General features: G+C 42.0%; 1 protein-coding gene across 1 annotated transcript in view; it reads right to left on the reverse strand.

Moving 5' to 3' along the window:
- The window catches only part of LOC144784639 (macrophage mannose receptor 1-like), a 949,320-nt gene that overhangs the window by 742,766 nt on the left and 182,772 nt on the right, over positions 1–23,782 (reverse strand). Inside the window, exons 7-8 of the mRNA XM_078663568.1 lie at positions 20,668–20,850; positions 14,767–14,924 (exon numbers count right to left, since the gene is read on the reverse strand). Of these exons, the coding sequence (XP_078519694.1) occupies positions 14,767–14,924; positions 20,668–20,850 (341 nt within the window). The remainder of the gene's footprint in view (positions 1–14,766; positions 14,925–20,667; positions 20,851–23,782) is intronic.

A 23,782-nucleotide genomic window follows, 5' to 3' on the forward strand; every position in this document is an offset into this window, starting at 1 on the left:
ACCCTAATTCATGCAGTAGGTCACACTGCCTACTGCATTTGGGAGTGGGGTTCTATCTATGCAATCTAGGCTTATAAAAGAGCTTAAAGAGTCTTAAAAATTAATCAATCATGACATATACATACACCCTACATTCTTGAACAATACCTGTACTGTGATATAGTGCAAGTGCGAATCAAAAATTATTCTATATAGCAGAGAAATTGTAACAAAACTTACTTAAAAAATAGAGAGCTGCAGATCGAAGACAGTGTGACCAGGGGGAGTCATTCCTAAAACTGTGCACTCATTACAATATCATTGTAAGTATTTCAAAGAGGCAGTTTAGGAGCAACAATTGCTCAATGCACGTTAACCCAGCATCCTCAATCGATGCAATTTCTAATAACAAATAGAATTGCAAAGTAAAAATGAGCAGTCAATCAAACAGTGTTGTAAGTACAAATCCTTGCATATCAAAAGGTGACATGCTGCTAAATAAATGACCCACTGAAACCAGCCCAGGATCTGGATACTGGTAACATTACTGGAGGACACCAGAAAAGGTCATGGGCCAGTGATGAACTCTCACTAAAAGTCCCCCCGATTGACGTCAGAGGTCCAATATAAAATGGCCTCTACATAGTTTTGGGTTCATCTCGGCGTGTAGATGAGAGTGCTAGGCTCCAATAGTCAGAATGTCCTTCCCCATAAAAAAAAATTTAAAAACACAGTCTGGCCAACTACATGCGTACGCCTGTTGAAAATGACACAAATCTGTGGCTCATGTGTCAAACTTTGATCCTGCTAGTGGACCAAAGAACAACTAGAAAATTATATTGAATTAGCTAGTCCATTTGTTGATGCGACAACCTCCAGGCAAAAATCATTTGCGTCCTAAATTGCGGCAACTGATGATCAGAAAATTCCTGTCTAATGTAGTAAAATGGTTACAAAATGATAGACTGGAATGCGACCCAGAGTGATTGATAGTAGTTGAAATTAATTAAAGCATACCTCCTATCACTTTTATGTTTGTTGCATGTTATGTAATAGAGAACCAGTCTACGGACTACAATAAGGAAGGCAAATTCGCCAGGACACCATACGGTCTTGGGTCAGCACTCTTTACCTAGTATGGACTTTTTGGTTCTCTTTTTGATTATTGAGCGACTATTGAGTGACTGTGCACAGTATCACATTTGTTTTTAATTGATATTGAATTTCCAGCGGTTTGGAACATGTATGTGGCAATTCTATGACCAAAAGGCAGTGGAGAGCTGTTTAAGGCAAGAGACAGGTATAAATGTGAGTGGTAGGAAAGGTTTTGACAGCTATTCATGAATTGTGAAGCAGTGTTCTTTAAAGAGGTGTGTCTTCAATTCTTTCCGCTATTTTGCGAGTCACTGACTCTCAAACCAGCGTCTGCGACTCTCGCTATTAGGAAGGGGCATCCCTTCCTAATAGCGAGTTTCAATGCAATGCACAATTCTTTTGCGACCGAATTTCCGGCGCCAAACACTCGCAGTTTACCACCTACTTGATTAGGGGGTAAACCACTTGCAAATGGGAAGGGGTTCCCAGACACCCTTTCCCTTTGTGAGTGTGTGTGAAAATATCTTTTAAGAGCAGGCAGTGGTCCCAGGGACCGCAGCCTGCCCTTAAAAAATGAAACTGAAAAGATTCATTTTCTTTTTTAAATGCTTCCCGTTTACCTTTAAGGAAAATGGGCAGCATTTAAAAAAGAAACTGCTTTTTTTTTTTTTATTTCTTTATTGAATTTTTTTGCATTTAATGCAAGCAGGGCAGAACTCGTAAATAACACAAGATCAATAAAAGAGAGACATATCTACAACCCACAGAGATCAGGAAAGTCATTGTCCAATACAAAAGCAGACATTACATAATTACATCTGTACATAATTCACAAAAAATTCAGAAAAAAAGAACAAAAGCGTTACACACAGGAAGTATTTGAGTTACCCTGGAGCCTAGACAAGATCAGTTCAACTCCCCCTGAATCCACTGCCCTAGTGGCGGCCAGATCTTTGCACCCAGAGCTCTTTTTTCCCGACCCTTCATCCTATAAATAGCCATTTCTATATTATAAGTAGCTAAGAGACCAGCACTCCAAGTAAAAAAAGAAGGGGGATCTGGATTGATCCATTTTTGAGTGATACATGCCCGCAGAATTGTCATGGAAATAAATAGGAGATTTCTCTGCCCTTCAGGAAATTCATCAGAAGTTACCCCAATTAACACTAATTCCCCTGTCAGAACGGTTGTGGGCCCACACAATAATACCAAAAAGGTCTGAATTGCAGATAAAATGAAGATAGCCGAGGGCAGGAAAAGAACATATGTAATGCGTCGGCTGCAAACAGGCCACATCTGCTGCATGATATACCCACAGTGGTCCCTCATTTAGAGATTTTTGACGGTGTATAATACAGGTCGAATAAGGCCATGTAATGTTGCGTGCGTGCTCTTCCGGTAATAAGAAACTGCTTTATTTAAAAAGCAGTCCCAAGAATGGTGGTCGTCTGACCCCAGCAGGCCACTGTCCCGGGGAAAGCTAGCCATTCCTAATGGGGTTGCAAATCATGACTGCCTCATGAATATTGATGAAGCTTGCAATTTGCAACCCTATCAGGAATCGAAAACAGTGTCTGAGACACTGTTGTACATTCAATTTTGCGAGTCGCAATTCAACACAAAAAATGGAACGGTCGTACATCTGGCCCTTATTGTTTCGCAAGAGGATAGCTACATAACTCGCTAATTTTTGTTCATTCACATCTAATTAACCAAGTGACATTGAGAGTTAGCATTTGTAAGCTCTAAAAAGGAGATAACACAAGAGATATAGAGAAGAAGGCTAACGTTACAGAATTGGTGCAGTTGAAAATGAACAAAAGAGAACAAGGATTCGACCATAATGGATTTTTGGAGTGACAGGAACATATGGAAATATTTCACCTGAAAGTAGATACTTCGAACAGAAATGCATCTCATGTTTCTGAAAAACATGTGAGGGAAAAACCTACAGACTATAGTTACTCTTTAAATTGCCTAGCTTTTTCTAATGCTAGAAGACAGCTGATTGGAACAAAGACAGATAGTTAGACGTTTTCCTTGATACATTGAAGAACTCATAACTGCTTGATGGAGGACTGGGAGAAATTTGTCTCAAGCACTTTGACTTCAACCTTCGGGACATCAAGTCTGCTGGGACATAGAGGTTCATTTCATTCCATGCACGTCTACCCTTCCCTACAAAATCTCTCTATGTACTACTGCTATAGGTGGAGGCGAAAGAAGGTCCCTATAAAGAAGAAATCTGTGGTCCAGTTACAAATGGACATATCCCCTCCCTGCTCCTGCGCCACCTCTCCTCTCCTTTGGTCAAAGGGAACTGGTGCTCCTGAAGAAATCGAAAACAATTTAGATATGTATCATACACATGAACTTCAGTAGTAAAGGAACTCCTGTAACTCGACCCCTTGAATTTATGCCTGATGACCCTGTTTATTTGTCTACTTTTTAAGTCACCAAATTTTACAAAGGGTACAGATCTTTTTCAACAGTTCATCTGTGGAAAATCAAGACAGGGTGCAAACGTCAGTGCAGGACTGATGCAGCGTTATCCTCCAAAACCTTTTCTTAGTCGATTGTAATGTTTTTGAGTGGCCAAACCATCAACATTAACCCCGTTGTGGCCCATTATGAGTAGGCTGCAAAGAGAGCGTATGTGCCAGCCTTCCGGCTCTCACAGAGTAACATTTTATTTTCTATATTCCCAGTGTTTTATATTTTTATTTTTGGGGTATACATCAGAAATCCAACAAAGTCATACGTTTCCCTCCTTATCTCATCAAACAGACACAATAATGACTTTTTAAACAACAAAATAATTACATAGCATTCCATATAAGATCTAAAGGATTATACAAAATGTGATGTTCTAAAAGGGGGTAATATATCACACTCCAGACCATACCGGACAATAGCGGCAACAAGATCATAACAATTATTCTACCAGAGACTACATAAGAGATTTCATAAAACATCAGTGGCTATACAAAATAGCAAAAAATGTATACAAGATAACAGCAGCTACTAGGCGGCAGATAGAAGAATAAATATATTTGGACAATTGATTAATATAAAGTGCTAGTGCTACGCCTAGATACATGGGAGACCAGGAAAAAAGAACCAAGATGCCAGAGGATACTCATGTAATATATAGGTCCTTAGCACCACAGGGCACCACATGGCACCAGAGAGCGAGTTTGTGTATTACATAAGTCAATTTTCATGTTTCGCCCTGATTCAACAAACGAGAGACCAGGGGCCAGATGTAGGTCACCAAATACCGGTCGGTAACGGCCGAATTCGACCGTTACCGACCGGTATTTGGTGATTGAGATTTAGGGGCCATTATTTTACAGAATCGGTAAATTTACCGAATCGGTTAATTTACCGATTCTGTAAAATACCGAATCGGTAATTTTACCGATTCGGTAAATCCATATGTAGGTGACACTCCTAAGAGTACCACAGGCCCTTAAGAGTCGGTATTTTACCACCCAATCCTATTGGGTGGTAAAATACCGAATTCAGGTGTGCATGCACATCTGTGCATGCACACCTGTGCAATGTGACACACAGACATGCCCTTAGGGCATGTATGTGTGCCACATGTCACACATGCCTGTACTTGGGGTGCTAGAAGGTGTCAAAGTGACACCCCCTGCACCCTTGCAGGATTCGGTATTTACCGATTCGGTAAATACCGAATCGGTATTGCCCATTGATTCCTATGGGCTTCAAGGCTGTTATATTCTACCTATTACATATTCCTTTGCATGCCTTTACCAACTTCATGCATTCAAGTGGAATGCCGCTGCACTGTGATGCACCATAGAATGTTGGGTGATGATTGAAGATAAACCACAGTTAATATGGGGCTGAGCTGCCTGCTGGTTGCTCCTGGTGGGTCTTGAAGTATCTTTATTCTTGACTTATTCTTAATAACTTAACATCTCAATAAATCTACATGAAATACCTCAACTCGGCTGGACTAAGTTACAACATTTTGATGGCGACGAATTGATCCTACCTACGTGTTCAGCTCAATAAATCAGCCTTCAAGAAACCAAGACTGTCAAGATCTTCAACAAAGAGGCAAGTTATTCTAAATTTTACATCTATTTCAAAATCCATCAAACTTCAAATATTACTTCTGGCACCGAGACCCACCAGTGACCCTTTCACCGGTCGCCCCCAACTTCTAGTGCCAGATTCCTCTTCAATTTTCAAAATTACATTTCATAACAACAACCTTTCAACAAATAATCTAACTTTCTGACTCTATGCTTTCGACTGTCTGGTAAAGAAATCTTCTCTCATTTACGCTGGTTTTGTATGCTGTATTTACAACATTAACCTTCAAGCATCATTCAAGATTCAAACCACTTTTTCACATAGTCTCTACTGGCAAGCTTCCTGCCTCAACAAACGATTATGAACTGTCAGAGAAGTATCTATCAACCTGTCAATACCTCACACTCATTGCTTATTCCTACTAGTTAAACCTTCCTGCAAGAATCTGTATTCCTGCTTTCTGTGTCCTGGGATGTGTCAGTGCTTTTTGTTACGCTTTCAATGGGAAAGTTTCACCATTTATTCAATGTCATGTCAAGAAATCTTACTACAGTCAAGAAATCTTCCAAGCTACGACTCATTCAAGCAACAGAGCTCGTCACAAATAAGAAATTTCTACAGTTGTGTTCCTACATTGCCTCGTATTTAAACTCAAACTGATCGTGTTTTTGGAAGTGCAATCGAGTGTCCCTGTTTTCTGCTCGGAATCAAGGAACATTTTTACAAACTGCCTGGTGGAAGAGCCTTCATTGACATTCAAGGACATTCAGGAACAGCGTATGTAGACAACATCCAAGAACAGTTTTTCATGTGACTTTCTGCATTTTAACTGCATTTTAATTCCTACCGAGAAACTCAGTACTATGTGTAAAGACTACACGGGGTCAACGTTTATCTTCTAAGTTTTACTTTGCTTTACATACAGTTTACTCACCTTCCTGTGCCCTAAGTCCGTTGGTTGACGGTTGGTGAAGAACGATCTTCTCTCCGTCCTGCCTGCCGCCCTTTTGATGACGTCTGTGGAATACATCTGGGGATTAGCGAAGGTCTCCTATGACGTTACGCTTTCTTTTGGCTGCTGTTTTCCTGTTGTGTTCGTCCAACACTCTAGCCGTGAGCCATCCGGCGGTGACGTAACAGCGTGACACCATCTTCTTCAAACCAGAGTATTAAAACTTCTACTCGAATTTTATTTGCTATACTCGCAGTGCGAGTTCAGTTCAACACGCACACTAAGGTCTTCCGGAGTGGAGGTCACAGTTTAGATCAGCAATCTACCACAAACGTTGGTAATAACGTTTTCCTTATTGCTTCACACCACCGAGTATACTTTTCAGTTTCACGATCATTTGCGTAACCAGAGCAACAGTTTGGTAGGAACTTTATTTGTGATCACATTCTATTTGTCTATTGGAAGTCTACTGTAACTGATGGAAGCCAATTGCACATCATTGATGAAACAAACGGCATCATATTTGGTGTGTTAATGGACCATTTTCAAGTTCGTATAAGAGGTGACTTTGTTTTCATTGAATGCAGTGTTTTCAATACTATGCTGCCATCAAACACCAGATATATCATATTTATTTACAGTCCTACACGTTTTCTTTTATAGCTCAATTGACAGTACACAAGTACTAATGAATGCCATTCACTGCCTTACATTATACTGCCATCTAGTGTCTTTAGGAATAGTGAATAAAATTTATTACAATTGCTTGAATTTTATATAAACTTCTAGGATGACAAATCCATATTTAGTACTTCATATTCAAGCCTTGCTGTTTAGGATTAATATACCTATTTTGAAAAGTCTAATTTTCAACAGCTTACAGAGTTTCTTTCTGTTTACAGCTTATGCTGTTTCATCCTGTTCTACAATGCACAACATTCAATTCTATTTTCAAGTTACATGTATGTGTTTTGTTTTACAGAGTTTCTTTCTGTTTACAGCTTATGCTATTTCATCCTGTTCTACAATGCACATTCAATTCTATTTTCAAGTTACATACATGTGTTTTATTTTAATTATCAACGTACATGTATGTGTGTAGTATTCCTGTTTTATGAATGTGCACGTCAATATATCAGTGTGCATGCATACCAGTAGTATTCCTAGTTTAGGACTGTGACTTTTAAATTAAGATACACAGAGATGAGTATCTATATGCAATTATCAATTTACATGCATACCAGTAGTACTCCCAGGTTGGGACTACATCGTGTTGTACTTATCGACGTACTCACGTATTTTCAAATAGTCACGTTCAAGGTATTTTCTAATGTTTTCAATATGTGACTTTTAAGGTTTTCAATTTCTATCGCAGCCATTCAATATTTCAATAATTGACCTTCACAGGTTATCAACATGGAGTATTCTCCATTTTCAATGTTTTTGAGGATATAATTTCCATTACAACCTTTCAATGTTTTAATGTTATTCATTAATCAATTCAACTTGTTATTTATTTATGCTGTTGAACAAGGTAGTATGGAAGACCTTTATTTGTTCTTTCCTCTACTTATGTTTGATGTTTCCATCTTTTACTCAATGTTTCACCTTTTCATACTTTCCTTAGCTGTGAGTGTGTCTGGAGTGATTGTTGAGTTGATCTATTCATTCTTTTTCTCATTATTTTGTGTTGAGGAGAATAGAAACTCTTACTTTTCTAGTGTTCCATTCTTACTACCTGCATATTCCACGTTTATGTATTCGTTGGAAAGAAAGGGAAGTACAGTTCCTATTTATGTTCTTCTACTTCTCTATCTCACTCCTCTAATCTGGGTATTCTTTCGCTTTTGCTTTGTCTCGTATTTACAGAGTGAGAATGTATCTGATCTATTTTCATTCATATCTTCTCTGTAATTTCTATGCTTCTTGCTATTCATTCCTTCCTGTCACATCTGTCTGGCCAGTGGGTGTGTCAGCTCGTAATGATTGGTACGCTTTTTCTTCTGTTAGTTTCTATGCTATTTTGTTCGTTGTTTTGTTTTGGAAGAAAAGGAGGTATGTTATATTCTACCTATTACATATTCCTTTGCATGCCTTTACCAACTTCATGCATTCAAGTGGAATGCCTCTGCACTTTGATGCACCATAGAATGTTGGGTGATGATTGAAGATAAACCACAGTTAATATGGGGCTGAGCTGCCTGCTGGTTGCTCCTGGTGGGTCTTGAAGAATCTTTATTCTTGACTTATTCTTAATAACTTAACATCTCAATAAATCTATATGAAATACCTCAACTCGGCTGGACTAAGTTACAACATAGGCCCATAGGAATCAATGGCCAATACCGAATCGGTATTTACCGATTCAGTAAATACCGAATGTTACCGATTCGGTAATTCAAAAACAAAAATTACCTACATCTCCCTCCTTCATATTTACCGATTCATAAATACCGAATCGGTAAAATTCGGTATTTATGAGTCGGTAAATAGAAGTTACCTACATCTGGCCCCAGATTCCATATGCGGGCTACCCTCTTTTCTACCATCCAACCCTTACATTCATAGAACTTGATTTTTAGCCTATAAAAACCTAGATTTCCATTCATAAAAAGTGGGGGGACTCCAGATTGAGCCACCTTGTAGCAATACATATCAGTTTTACTTCCATGGCAATAAATAAGAGATAGCCTTCCCTTTTTACCAGTCCGTTTCCTGCCTTGTTCTCTACTACTCCTAGTAGTACCAAAAGGGTGTTGATTGTTATTTGGACTCCAGTCACCTCTTCTAAAAACGTTGCCATCTCCAGATATAAAGATCCTAGCTTCGGGCAGTTAAAAAACATATGTACGATCTCAGCTCCGGTTTTTCCACAGCGCGGACAACAGTCATACTGTCTCTTTCCCCATTTAAACACCTTGTTTGGCATATAGTACAGATCAAATACGGTTGTAAAATGCTGGCTCTTGAGACCAGCCTTTACTAATACTTTATCAAAGATGCTTGCAAAATCATTCCCTCCATTCTTAATCTCCTTCCCCACTTGCGTTCTGTGTGTCTAGATATTCCGGGAGATGTTGCATCAATAATTCATATATAACATCGATCCTAACTCTTTTCCCCATTCCTTCAATGAAAGGTATCAGGCTAATTACTCACATAATCTTCTCACACCTATTTAAAAAGACCAGAATCTAAAGATATTAAAAATATTGTTACATGGGGATCCCAAGTTTCTCCTGTAGCTCAGCAAACAACATCAACATATCATTAGATATGAAGTCCCCCAACCATCGACTGCCTTTCTGCCTCCAATCACTTACTATTGGATCTTGAAATATACCTGGGAGGCTAAGAGTCCCCCTCAGCGGTGTATAGTAGTTATTCTTAGGCAGTTTAATGTTTTTCCTACTTGTCGCCATACTCTTAATGACCCCATCAGAACCTTACATTTTGTTTTTTATAGCAACGGATTTCAAGATTGTTAACAAATGTCCTTTGGCTTCCTCTCCCATCATGAGCTTATATATCAAGGGGGGCTCTGATGGCCCAAGCTCCTGCAAATTTCCCGTTATTAGGGTGGCCATATTTTGCAGCACATATGCCCGATAGTACATGATTATATTAGGGACTCCCCATCCCCCTGATGTTTAGGCAGCTTCATATACATGGAAGCTCTTCTTACCTTCTTAAACCCCCAGAAAAATCTATAAGATATGCTTTCCAATTTTGTTAGTCATTTGCGATCAATTTCTAAGGGCAGGGCTCTGAATAGATATATCAATTTGGGTAGAACCATCATTTTAATCACATTTCCTCTTCCCACCAGTCAGAGATACAAATGGTTAGTCTTCTCAAATATTGATCTATTTAAGGTCTATTTAAATTGACTAAATCGTCCAGCGCTGAGGTGATATGTACTCCCAGATATATTGCTTCATTCACTACCTGGGAATCAAACTGCCTAATATTGCTATTGCATACTATTTGCATTTTTTCCAGATTTAGCTTATACCCTGATGAGGATCCAAATGATTTAGCTATCCCCTCAATCTCTCTCAGAGCTTGTAGTGGGTTTATAGCCACTACTGCTATGTCATCCGCATATGAGAATATTTTATACTCTGTCTGTCCAGCCACTACAGGGGTGATCTGTGGGGTGGATTCTAGTTTCAGAATCAGAGGATTAATATATAGAGCAAAGAGTAATGGCGAACATGGACACCCTTGCCGCTTGCCCCGAGCAATATGGATCTCTTCAGATTCTCTTCCCATGATTCGCAGCTTAGCCCTGGGATTTGAGTATAATGAGTTAATAGCTCTAATAAAGCCGGGACGGAAGCCATATTTCCCTAGTGCTGCCCAACGGAATGACCAAGACACCCAGCCAAATGCCTTCTCTGTCTCTAATAAAATCAGGCCCATTTCTCCTCTGATGTTACTTATAATGTCAAACAGCGTGATCACTTTTTTAATATGGTCTGTGGTCCCCCTACCACCAAGTTTAAAACTGTGCTGCCTTGGAGACACTAATTTTATGATCACTTTTGTTAAACAAATTGCTACGGTTTTGGAATACATCTTAATGTCGCAATTAAGTAGTGATATCTGTCTATAAGATCCGGGCTTTAAAGGGGGATTGTTCTTTTTTTTATTACAACTATATGGGTTTCCCCCCATGATGCTGGTATTTCCCCTTCCTGAGGTTTCCGAAAGATCGTCAACATCTCCTCCATTAATTCCTTCAGCAGTTCCTTGTAAAATTCGAAAGGAATATTATCAAGCCAATTGGCCTTTCAAATAATTGTGATATGTCTGGGTCCTCCCCTGCTGTGAGTTGCCTATCTTGGGTGTACAATTTATCATAAAAATCTTTAAACATTTTGGTGATTTCCGAGGGAGCTGTGTGTTTAAACCCCCCCCCCATGCTCGATTTCCTCAAAAGACGACCCACATTTTTCACATATTCATAGCATTCCTTTTTCCTTAGATGATACTTAATAGCATTCTCATTGTTAATTATCTGTTGTATCTTTACTCTAACCCCTGCTATTTTCCAGTGCGTTTCCGGATTGCTAATGTTGTGGGATATCTCCTGCAGAAAGTGTTCCTCAAGGAGGGATAACTCCTTCAAGTCATCACAAATGTCCTTACGTTTTTCCCTTTCATGGTGTAGGGCAAAACTTAATGTCTCGCCCCAGATCCCTGCCTTTAATGCATTCCACACTGTTGCCTCTTTAGTTGTGCCCTTGTTAACCTCTACAACTGGGTGGCCCACCTTCACATATGATCTAAATATTCCACCGTGCATAGGAGTTTCCTGTCGAAGGCCCACTTGGATCATGGTTTACACATCCACTTGGATCACGGTTTACACATCCCGTCCAAGAAAAACTCGATACTCAGGGGGTTATGATCAGATAATACCCTGGGGTGTCTCCGGATCCTAGCTTGGTTGGTCAGTGCCCTAGATGCATGAAAATAATCCAGCCTGACTAATTTATTGTGAGGATGTGGGGAAAAAAATGTGTATCCCGGATTTGGGGCCATAAACTTCACCCACACATCATCGAACCCATGGGTCTGCACTAGACGGGTGAGTGCCTTTAACAACATAGGTTTCCTTCAAGTGGGTCTCCTGAAGGTAGATAATATCATTCTTCCAAAATTTCAGCCCTGATGTCACTCTCTGCCTTTTGGCTCCATCGTTTAGCCCATACATATTAAGTGTAACTATAGATGCTCTATCATCCCCTATTTGGTAATTATATATCACTGCTAAAATTATTTTTACTTGCATCCTCCTTGTTCTCTCACCCGTTCCCATCTGGGCTTGCCCCCAACCTTTCTCTTTTTGCCAGAAGTCTTCCCCTTTTAGAGCTGAAAACTAATAGCTGATAGCAGATCCTTATGCAATGTAGTTTCCTGCCTATTGGATTCTGACTGCACCCCCCTCTTCCACACCCCTTCCCCCTTCCCCATGCACCTCCACCCCTTCGCCCCCACCACCAAAGAAAAGGAACACGGACCATCCTGGTCCATTGTTGATGAAAGGCGTCTACCCTCCACATCCCTTCACCCAAATCTCCCAAGACCCACAATGTGAACAGCAATACCAGTGCCCACGCTCTATTCCTAAAACACAAGAGAGAAAATGTAAATAACATAATTCATGCTAATTATTAAGCATGGGCGTAAAATCCGTCGCACTTGCCAACTAGAATACTATACAATTTTGCGGTGCGCAGCGTTCACTTACCGTCATTCAGCGTTTGCAGAGTTGTTTTTCTCCATGTTTGCGTGTGCTGCGCCATTTTGGATCTTGCTGCGGGATCCCGCGGGAGTTTGTCGCTGTCATCGCGGCTTGCCACCTTGCACAGCGAGAGTTTGGCAAGGCGAGTACGTCATAAAGGCCCGTGATCACGCATCGCGGGAGTAAACACTTGCGAACACGTAGATGCGGTGGGCAGCGACAATCTCGCAATTGCGAGATTGCAAAATTTGCAATTTCACACAAAAAATCCACCAGCAGGCAGCATAGACCTTGAAAATTATGATTTTTATCAGAATAACTCCTCAGGTTGACATTTGCCTGCACTTTTTTTTGCAAGGAGTCCATTTTGGGGGGGGGGTGGGAGGAAGGAAGTGCCCCACAGTCTCCAACTTCCTGTTCCTGTTCAGCAGGCTCCTCCCAGTGCTTTCTTCATGTGCTGGTCACTTTGATTTGGATCTTGACCTGGAAGGATTACTTTTTGTGGATGCTGCTGGATATTTGGATTTTTGCAAAACTGAAAGCACTCAGCAGGTGCAAAAGTTCAATCTTATCATTAGTAACCATTCCCTGTAGTGCTTCCTTAGGGGCCCCTTCAGAGATCAGTTGCCTACTTGCAACTATTCTATGACCCTGCTCTGACCCTCACAGCAGGCTCAGAGAATAGCTACAAGTATACAACAAAGGTCCTGTTAAAAAAATTACACTGCAACAGAAAGCACTTACAGATAAGGAAGCAGGTGCCAGCCTGGAAGTTCAAATTCAGTGACACATTAATCAGCCGCTAATTCATTCATGTCAGTTGAGGCAGGGCAGGTGTGCTTTTCCCCCCATAATCTACAGTGATGAACTAGAGGGTGGCATGGGTGAGCCAGAGGGTGGCATGGGTGAGCCAGAGGGTGGCAGTGGTGAAACAGAGGGTGGCAGTAGTGAAACAGAGGGTGCTGTGATGAACCAGACGTAGAAACAACATGGTCGCGACCGTTGCTACCCGACAAGTAAGTTCGCGTTTGCGAACTGGTAAAAAACCCTTGCGAATTGGCAGAAACACTTGCGAACACACAAAAAAAAGGAATCCGCAAAATTCGCCTGAGTTCGCAGATTTTGCGGATTGCGAATCCGTAAATACGCAATTTCGCGGATTGCCAATTCGCAAAATCCGCCCATGCTTACTAATTATACCCCACTGGTTTCCCAGGTTTTTTTCCCTTTTTTTTCTTTTAGTCAAGCACTGTTTATTCCCCTCCTCTTTCGAGCTCCAGTTGTGCTTCTACCTCTACCCCCTTCCTTCCAAGGAGTCTAGACATTATTTGGCCTTGATCTCTGATGTGAAGAAATACGTTTTGTCTTGTATTGTCACTTTCAATGTAGCCGGGCTCAGTAAGAAGACTTGAACACTCTTCTTTTGGAAGGGTTGAATCATCTGCCTCAGTCACCATCTTCATTCTACCATAGTGTGACAATAGTTATTGTACCTTTTCATAATACACCTGACATACGTTTCCCAGAGGAATCAATCAGGGCAACAGCCTTCATCACAGTTTTGTCCATCCTCCCCAACTTAAGCTCACTGTATTGAGGAGAAATTAGCTTACAAGACAGCTGTCTGCCTTAATGTCATAAATGTACACATATCTACACAATTACAGTTGGCAAAACAACCCCTCCAAAAAGGAGCAAACAACGATTTTCACACTGAAGAATTCTATCCCCAGGGTTTGTCAGAGGAGATGACTAACACCAACCCTCATCTCTACTATGGTAACCCATGAGCTTCCATGTAACAAAAGTATCTGTCTACAGGATTTGCACAGTGGAATAATAATCTACCCTAAAAGTCCAACTAGCTGTAACATATCCTTTTGGAAATAAATTATTAAGATCTAATGCTTTTGCCGTAGCAATTCGTAGTTGACCGATCAGCCTTAGTCATTGTCTTGAAACTATATTGAGCATAAGCTTTCCCACAAGGGAAAAAGAGTTCAATGCAAGCCCTTTTTCCAATGGAAGTACACAAATTCTTCCAAAACCAAAACCCTGCAGGTGGGAAGATCAGCATGTGAATGTAACCCAAGCACTTTTTTCAAAACTGCTTCTGAAAGCACTTGTTCTGTTGATCACATAAGGTCTAGAAACAGCTGAACTTTTAAACCAGACTTAACAACCAGAGGTCTGAGACATTCATGCTAATTATTCGCACGTATTAAAACTAAAAAAGTTATCTTGTAAATAGAGAAAACAAAGCATTTTCGATTGTTCAATGCATTTGTATGGATTCCTTTTTTATATAGTAGCATGCAACCTGCAGGCAGAAGAAAATGGCAAATCTGAACACTGTGGAAGGACTGTTTCTTTCTAGCACGTGGCTATCATGCAAATCGGTTGATGAGTAATTTACCTCTCCACTCATTGAGACACAATCCTCTTGCCTGTTGTTGTGGTGGGATGGTTCACCTCGCAGCCACCTGGTATATGTTACAGGAACCCCGTCACTCCATTCAAAGAACATTTGAATTTTAAGGTCATTCAATCCAAGCCATAGCACATCTGTTGGCTCTGTAAATGGATACAACATCTGCATTAGCAAGCTGGTATATGTGACGGTTCCATATGTGTTATGAAGAATATTCACCTGCAGTGTATATATGCTTACAAGACAGACATGTACCTCACCCTTCCCCTGCCCTGAGTGCCAGACTGTGAATAGTTGGTAACCTGGTTTTTAATTTTGGCTAGAGTCTCACAAAAATTTAGCATCTGTATGAAGGCCTAGGACTGCCCTTAGGCTGCTTTTAGAATGACGCGTGGTAGTGGCAGTATATTGTGTTTAGTGAATCAGCAGTTTTAATCTGTGTAACAGGAGTAGAGACCTGCTTTACCACTCGTGTAAAGTTCATCTACTACATGATACCCAAGGTTCTAGGACTAGCTTCCCTTTAAATGTTTGTGCATATGTGTGTGTTATCTTTGTTGTGTATACATCATGTTTATGAGTAAACTAGAATAATGGAGGCCTATGGGTTCAGATTTGAAAGGCCCTGGCCTGTTTGCATGCACAAGATGGGGGGGAAGGTTGTTTTCCCAGTGGAAGTGTATTGCTGGTATTGATGAAGCTGGTGGAAAGAGACCCAGACACTCAAATTGGTAACAAGGAGACATGCTTCACTTTAGAAATTCGATTAGTTTCTTTTGTTGCAGGAGCTGCTGATGAGTCTTCCTGAGCATTTTGTGTTATCAAAAAAGGGAGACAGTAAGGGGGCGGGTTTTTCACTCTCAGGGGAAGTGGTAGGTCCAGCTAGGTGTACGCCCCAATTGTAGTGAGATACAAAAGGTACACGGCTGTTCCTGTTTCAGGTGGACGCTTGGTGTTGGTGACACCCGTGCGTAGTGATAGAACGCTTGGGTATCCAATTTGTTGGATATAATGGCCTCACACACCCTTGCAGGTGTCATGCTTCATCATCGGCAATGCTCCTCGTTGGGTCGGCGGTGCAAAACCCAACGGGCAATACCTCAAAGAGGGGCTCTTTGGCAGAGATTTTTTTCCAACTGCCGTATTGGTGAAGTGCGGGTGAGGGGCCAGTGTTGTGTAGACGTTAGTTGGAGGTTAAAATTGGGGTAAAGGTTACCAGGATCAGGTTTATTCTAGCGGTCCCCTACTCCAAATTAAAAGAAAGGTAGAATGGACTCGAAGGAAAATAATGCTCCCGATGCAAGTCTAAACTAGTGGAAATAGGTCGACATGTTTCTCGCTAAATGTCTATTGACTAGCGATTCTTCAGGACCATGTATAAAAGGCTAGTCTGTGCTCTTACAAACTGTCTACAAGGAACCTAAAATTGAAGTAAGGTGAATCGTTCAATGTGTGTGAAGGTTCAAAAGTACCTGTGTTGTGCTCTATCTGCCTATCAATATGGGTGAAAGTTACAACATCAGTACCCGGCAGGTCAAGTTCCGGGACAACCGCTTGTTTTGCAGGTTGTATTGCCCGGGTCTCCAACGGTAGACCTACCCCTCTCTGCCGGGTCCGGAACATTGAAAGATTCACCTTACTTCAATTTTAGGTTCCTTGTAGACAGTTTGTAAGAGCACAGATTAGCCTTTTATACATGGTCCTTAAGAATCGCTAGTCAATAGACATTTTGCGAGAAACATGTCGACCTATTTCCACTAGTTTAGACTCGCATCTGGAGCATTATTTTCATTCGAGTCCATTCTACCTTTCTTTTAATTTGGAGTAGGGGACCGCTAGAATAAACCTGATCCTGGTACCCTTTACCCCAATTTTAACCTCCAACCAACGTCTACACAACACTGGCCCCTCACCCGCACTTCACCAATACGGCAGTTGGAAAAAGATCTCCGCCAAAGAGCCCCTCTTTGAGGTGTTGCACGTTGGGTATTGCACCGCCGACCCAACGAGGAGCATTGCCGATGATGAAGCATGACACCTGCAAGGGTGTGTGAGGCCATTATATCCAACAAATTGGATACCCAAGCGTTCTATCACTACGCACGGGTGTCACCAACACCAAACGTCCACCTGAAACAGGAACAGCCGGGTACCTTTTGTATCTCTTCCTGAGCATTGCCATTCAGAAGAAAGTGGATGTGAAGGGTAGAAATGTAGTATCTATTTTTCAGAGTGTGAATGGCCCTTTAGGTTAAGCCAGCCTTTTATTTCTCTTCCCAAGCTCAGAATACTCACACTTCTTTATGCCTCTATTGTGGATGCACCAACCTTTAGTTGTCCTTACTGTGAGGAGCATCAATCCACACAAACGCTAAATCTAGAAGACAGCCAGGGACAGACACATCAGTTATAAAAGAGAACAGACAGTGAATACACATCCTGGTCTGCTTTATCTATATAAAAGTGAAAGCGGATGAACCACTTGTGGTTCCAATTTCAAGTTCTCTTTAACCAAAGAAGAGGGTGCTCTGCAGAGTACACAGCAGACTGGTGTGCCAGCTCAGCTGGTATCTGCCTGGCAGCCTCCAGCTTCTTGCAGGTGAGGGAACATTCAAACTGACCTACAGGATAACGCTGTCTCTCTGACCCGAAGTGCCTGGAAGCTGATTTATTTGAGAATAAGAGGGAAAGATTTAGCCACTGAGGCAGAAGGTGCTGGTTTCCAGGGTGCAGAAGACACAGTGAAAGCTGGATGTGTGAGTCTGCCTGTACAGGAGAGACTAAACAGAGAGTGCCTGGCATGCTACTGAACTCAAGCAATGTCTCTCTTACCTGCTGAACCCTCTGCTGTGGCAGTGTCCTCAAGCATGCCCAAAGTGCACTGTGCCTCTGTGAACCCAAAGAGTCAGGACCATGGCAATGCTGAAGTATGCCTGAGTGAGCTGCGCCACTGTGACCCTCAACATGGCTATTGTCTTCACACTGTCCTGAAGTGTGCCTGAAGCCGACTGTGCAGCCGCAATTCTAAAGCATGCCTGAGCAGACCGCCCCAGTGTGATTATGACCATTGTGCCTCAAAGCAGACCAAGTCACTGTGTCACCATGAAGAGTGGACCTGGAACCACCTGAGATGGTCCAACGGAACCCTTGTGAACTTTCACTCTGCCCAAACCACTCCAAACCCATAAGAGAGCCTGTTGAAAACCAGTCCCAGATAGCATCTCTGCAGCTGCTATCTCCAAGACTAGAGAAAGGGTGCTGCTACGCTCAGCCTGCACATGATTGTCCATGAAGAGGAAGACGAGACTGGACGCCTGGTGCAGGCCCGACCACGGCTGACAAAGGACTGAAAGACTCACATTGGTGAGATCGACATTGGCACCAGCAACTACATAACTGAGCACATGAACTTTGAAGGCACTGCACTGCACCTGTGTTTAACCTGCCACACCATCCTTACCCAGAGTTGAGGGGATGCTGGGGTGGACCTTAAATTCTGAGTACAGTGGCCCTTGACCGTGGATTAGTTTCTGTATATTATAGAGTTTGTTTCCGAGTGTATTACCATTTCTTTCTAAAAAGAAATGCACTGGGTAGGAGGGGCTATACTTATCCTAGTTTGCAGAGTTAACAGAGCCATAGTGGGGCCCCAGTCCCACCTTTGTGGCCCTCTAGCCCTTCATGCCCTATGAGTCCAGAACAAGGTCCGATAATCTGGCAAGAATGGCTTGAAAAAATGATAGATGTATTTGATAAGAAGCACATATTTGCAGAAATGGAAGCTGGTTCTGCAGTAGAGCATACCAGCTAGAGATTAGGTAGCTGCCGCCAGTGGGTAGCAAAGGCAATCAGGCTACAGAGGGCAGAAGGGGGGGAATATGAAGGCCATGCGAAGGGGGAAAATGTGCAGGGCCACTGTGGCTCAAGTAGGGGTAGTTATCGGAGCAAGGTCATGCACAACATGAAGTCACCCACTGCAATGACCAGGCCTGTTTCGGCATTGAGGGAGAAGGACAATGGAAAGAAGATAGTTACTGATCATGGAGATAAAGGCATTAAAGGAGACAAGGTCAGGGCAAGACAATGGGCAGGAGACATCTGTACCCATAGGGACCAAAAGGAAATGGGCATGGCAGATGAACCCTCACTAAAGGATTCAGAAGGGAAGAGGAGTGGCACAATAACCAAGGCCCCTGGAGGAAATACAAAGTGGCGGGAGGCACAAGAAAAGTAGACAGTAAGGTTGGAAAGCAGATGAAGAAGACAGTCGCACCAGATACAAAAAAAGATATATACATACACAGGAACTAGACTGGTGACACAGAAACCTGGGGCTAAGGCAAGGTGAAGGCAAGAAAATAATGCGGAACCACTATCTAAGGCAATGGATGAAGGAAAGGGGGTTGGAGAAACATGGGACAGAATGTTTCTGCCTGCGTACAGAAGAATTCCTAAAAAAGAGGAAGATAAGTCATGAAAGAATATTGGAGGCAAACGGAGAGACTGGGCAAGCATCAGTGCAAGTAGAGAATATTTGAGATTTGGTGAGACCAGGACTTGCAGGAAGGGGAGTGACAGAGGTGATGAAGGCGTTCTCTGGACGCTTCAATATATTCCAGAAAGAACCGATGTACATGAGTAGAGAGAAAGGGGAAATGGATAGGAGGAATACACAGAAATTGTAGCGACCCAAAGAGGAATGGGGATTTGAAAGGGCAGGTGGATGCCTAGGAGTGGAACACACGGCAGCCATTGGTGGAGCAGGGGAATTGGGGAAACAGACTGTGGGAGGAACAGAAAAGAGGAGGAAGGGGTGAATTAGGGGAAGAAGTACGTTTAGAGAAGGGAAGAGGAGCAAGCTAGGAAGGAAGCAGTAGTTGGTCAAGAACAAAGGTGGTGTCAAAGAAGTACGAAGGACAAACAGGATAATTCACCACGTGTCCTTCCCCTAAGGAAACTGGAATCCTTTTGATGAGGAATTGAACTTTATGATGGAGGAGACTCCAGGATCAGAACTGGTAATAGGGGACATCAAATCAGTTCACGGGCTATTATCTGTGATTGCTGACAGCTTCCCACTACTGGTTTTGAAGAGCAGCGATGTCATATTTTACCATAGCAAGTGTCTCCTGTTGGATTGTGCTGAATCTTGCACGGTCTTCGAATGCTTCCCCAAATACAATGGAGTTGCCCTTAGGATAGTGACTTTCAAGGTATGAAAAAAGAAACTTGAAAAATATGTAAAGCGCTCTGATACCTGATTCGGTTCGGGTCTAGTTCGCGCTATATAAAACTCTGCAAAAAAAAAAAAAAAAAAAATGATCCGTTCTTGATCTATCGGGATACGTCATAGCCAAGAGAGTCACCGGTCTAGCTTGTGAACACACTAGATGTGAATTAAAACCCCTGCTGTTTTCAGTACATCATGAGCTTTCATTTTATAATTTTGTAAAATCATATAAAAACCTCCATCATGTTTCTTATTAGACAGCTTCTCTTCCTCCTCACATTTCCCTCAGATGATTGTTACTTATCGTGATCAGACTCCTACCCACCTCTAACTCCCCCTTCTAGTCTATGTCTAAGGTATCCGGCCAGCTTCATGCTGCATACATTAAGGTCAACTCATTCCTATGCCCTGATCATCCATTCCCTGACCTCACCATCTTCAGTGCATTACTCCTCTATGCAGACCTATATAGACACACCGTCTCAGTTAGTTAACAACTGACACCAACGGAGACCTCAGATGGGCTTAAAAGGAGGAGCATTGGTAATAAAGTTTAAAAAATCGGAACACGTGCCCTAAAATATATCTTGTGCAGCCCCCCAAAAATTCTTAAAATGCCTCTGATGAATATTGTCTATATGTTTGTAAACACTCACGGTATCCAAGCTGAGAAACAACAAAGCTGTGCTCTTCAACATGGCGGACGCTTGCCAGATCGCCTCCTTCTTTTCGGCAAGCAGACATGGCTTCATCCCAGGGCTTAGGATCCCTGTACAGCCTGTAACAGCGACCAGCATAGGGCAACCACACATCTGGGCACTTGACGGGCACATCACTCACTGAAATGTATAAAACCATAAAGTATAAAAAAATAAAAAGTTAGCCTAAGTACTTGTATATTTCTTTCTGTGAAGAGAACAATTCACACAGGCAAAGGGCACAATACGCGGTTGGTTGTTGTCCAAATATTATCCAGACTACTGTTAGGAATACTTCAACTTCAGGTTAATGAAGGCGTGCGTGTGTGAATTGCTGACCCTGAGAAACAAACTGATGTTATTGTTTGAATCTGCAAACTCTGGCAGGTAAAAAAAGAAAAAACTTTATTATAGAGGCTAAAAACCCTTACCTACTCTCCCATCATATATAGCCACTAAACTCCCACACAGGCAAGCTAAATACCCTCTAGGCCTACCCTTGGAACATCTTTAGAAATAAAAGTTGACTTCCAAACTAACTTTAAGGGCGGTGCCCTGGCTGCAGGCATTAACAGTTGAAGAAGTAATACATCTAAGATAATGAACATTGCTAAGTTAAAACCAAGTCTTTCTTATAACAGTAAACGAATAAATTATCGATTAGAAGTTGGTAAAAATTAAACAGAGAAAACTTGGGGCTGTATCATAATGCCATCTTCTGCTGTGCGTTAGTGCAGAAGGGGTCTGTATGCTTTGTTTTTTACATCTTCACCGCACATATTAACTTAAAAAATCTCGGAGTGAAAGCATATTTTGCTGATAGAGCTCAAAAACAAAGGGTAGCATCTGCCTCTTTGTGTTTCCCATTATAGATAATGGGGTAACCCAATAGTCAAGCCGGACCTGGGTGCAATAAAGGGAATGAAAAAATGGCCCAAGACCAATTTGTTTAAAGAATTCAATTCAATTCTACAAAGTATGTGTTGTGTACAATGCTACAACACTCAATATCCTCACAACTTTCTTCATGCATGCATACACTACCTATTTCTGCATACATATTTCAAGAGAACACACAGAAGAAAATCGCCCAATTATATAAAAAAATATCAACATTTATTTTGAATAAGTCATGGATTTCTTTCAATAGACATAGGTTGCGCGCAGAAGGAGTAAAAGGTAGTGGGGTAGTGGTTGTGGGTAGTGAAAGTGCAAACCATAGGAATAAGGAAGGACAGTTAGATACTTTGAAAGTTACTGCTAAAAAGGACCAGACAATGTTGCCCTGTCCAAGGTTAGACTTTCATTTACATGTACTCTGTAAATTACAATATGCACTCAATGCATTTTCAAGGTATAACAGATGGAGTGCTGGTACAGATCTTGTTAGGAAGAGTGTTGACGTTTCGACTCGGCTGATGCAGAGAGGGGGGTTGGAGCCTCAGCTGCGAGTCTTCATCAGGACTGTATGTGGCAACCTCAACCTGGTGCCAGGCCTGGCTACACAGGTGTAGGATCATCAGTGAGTATACTGGCCCAAGATCGCCAGGGGTTTAGGTATTCGTATTCAGGTGTGTAGAATTTTCAACACCCTGTCTCCTAGTCATCTGCGACTGGTGATAATGAGGAGGCCCACTTTCTTGGTTGTGGGGCTTCTGCTCATTCCAAGTTGCTCGGCATGTCGGCTGGCAAACGTCGACGCTGCAAAACTGAGATTATGCTGTTGGGGAGGCCCAACAACACTGGTCACTGGACTGGTGGCCCACAGAACTGGGCAAGGTCCCCTCACCCAAACTAGTAGTAAAGTATTTGCGAGCCCAAATGGATCAATCCCTTACTATGAAAGAACAAATCTCGGCCACCACAAGCTCATGCTTTCACGTGATGCGTCTGCTGAGAAGAGTCTTTTTGCTACTACCACTCACCACAAGGAAAACTTTAGTCCAGGCATTGGTTATCGGCCGTCTGTACTATGGCAATGCACTCCTGGCCTCTACCAATGACAAACTGCTATCTAAACTTCAGGTGGTACAGAACACCGCTGTACGTTTCATTTGCAACCTCCCTTCTGGAACGGCATCCAACTCACTTTTACAGGCTTTACATTGGTTACCAGTGAGAAACAGAATTATCTATAGGATCTGCTGTTTAACTCACAAAGCTCTACTTGGTAAACTAGAGGCAGGCCTTTGAAGTGCACAGATACCCAGCATTCCTGGCCCTGGCCCCAGACTAACTACTGGTGGTATGCAGACCTATGTGTATGTTGGACCTGTCATCCTTAGGGTGGTCTTACCGCCAACTTTGTACCTTTTGCCTGCCATTTTTGGTGTATCTTTTTGTTGGCCTTATGACTCTGAGCACTTTACCGCTGCTAACCAGTGCTAAAGTGCATGTTCTGCTTCTGTAAAACATGCTGACATCAGTGTATACCTGATTTGCATATTTAGTTTACTTATAAGTCCCTTGTAAAGTGGTATACCGTATTCCCAGGGACCGTAATCTAAATGCTATTAATGGGCCTGCAGCCTTGGTTGTGCCACCCACACAAGTAGCCTTTCAAACCTGTCTCAGGCCTGCCACTGAAGGGTCTGTGTGTGCAGCTTACTGCCACTTTGACTTGGTATTTAAAACCACTTGCCATGCCTCAAGCTTCCCTTTGATTACACATGTCATCCCTAAGGCAAGGGTGCAATGTAACTAAAAGGCAGGACGTGCACTTTTAAGTTTTATATGTCCTGGCAGTGTCAAACAGCTTAATTCATTTTTCACTGCTGTTAGGCCTATTCCTTCCATACACTAGCAATTGGGATTCAATAAAATACATTTTAAACTGTAATTCCTGATTGGAAAGGAGTGGCTACTTCATGTTTAATATCTTTGGAATGGTAGTGATAAATCTTCTTTAGTGGTAAAGTTGGATTGGACATTACCATTTTAGAAATGCCACTTTTAGAAAGTGATTTGATTTGATTTGTGAATTTATAAGGCGCACGATTGCCCATGGGCGTCTTGGCGCAGAGTAGATGTAAAGCAGGATTCTACAGAGAATGGTGCTCTACAGGAGGTGAAC

Source organism: Lissotriton helveticus, chromosome 10 (genome assembly GCF_964261635.1).
Source record: "Lissotriton helveticus chromosome 10, aLisHel1.1, whole genome shotgun sequence".
Classification (NCBI taxonomy): Eukaryota; Metazoa; Chordata; class Amphibia; order Caudata; family Salamandridae; genus Lissotriton; species Lissotriton helveticus.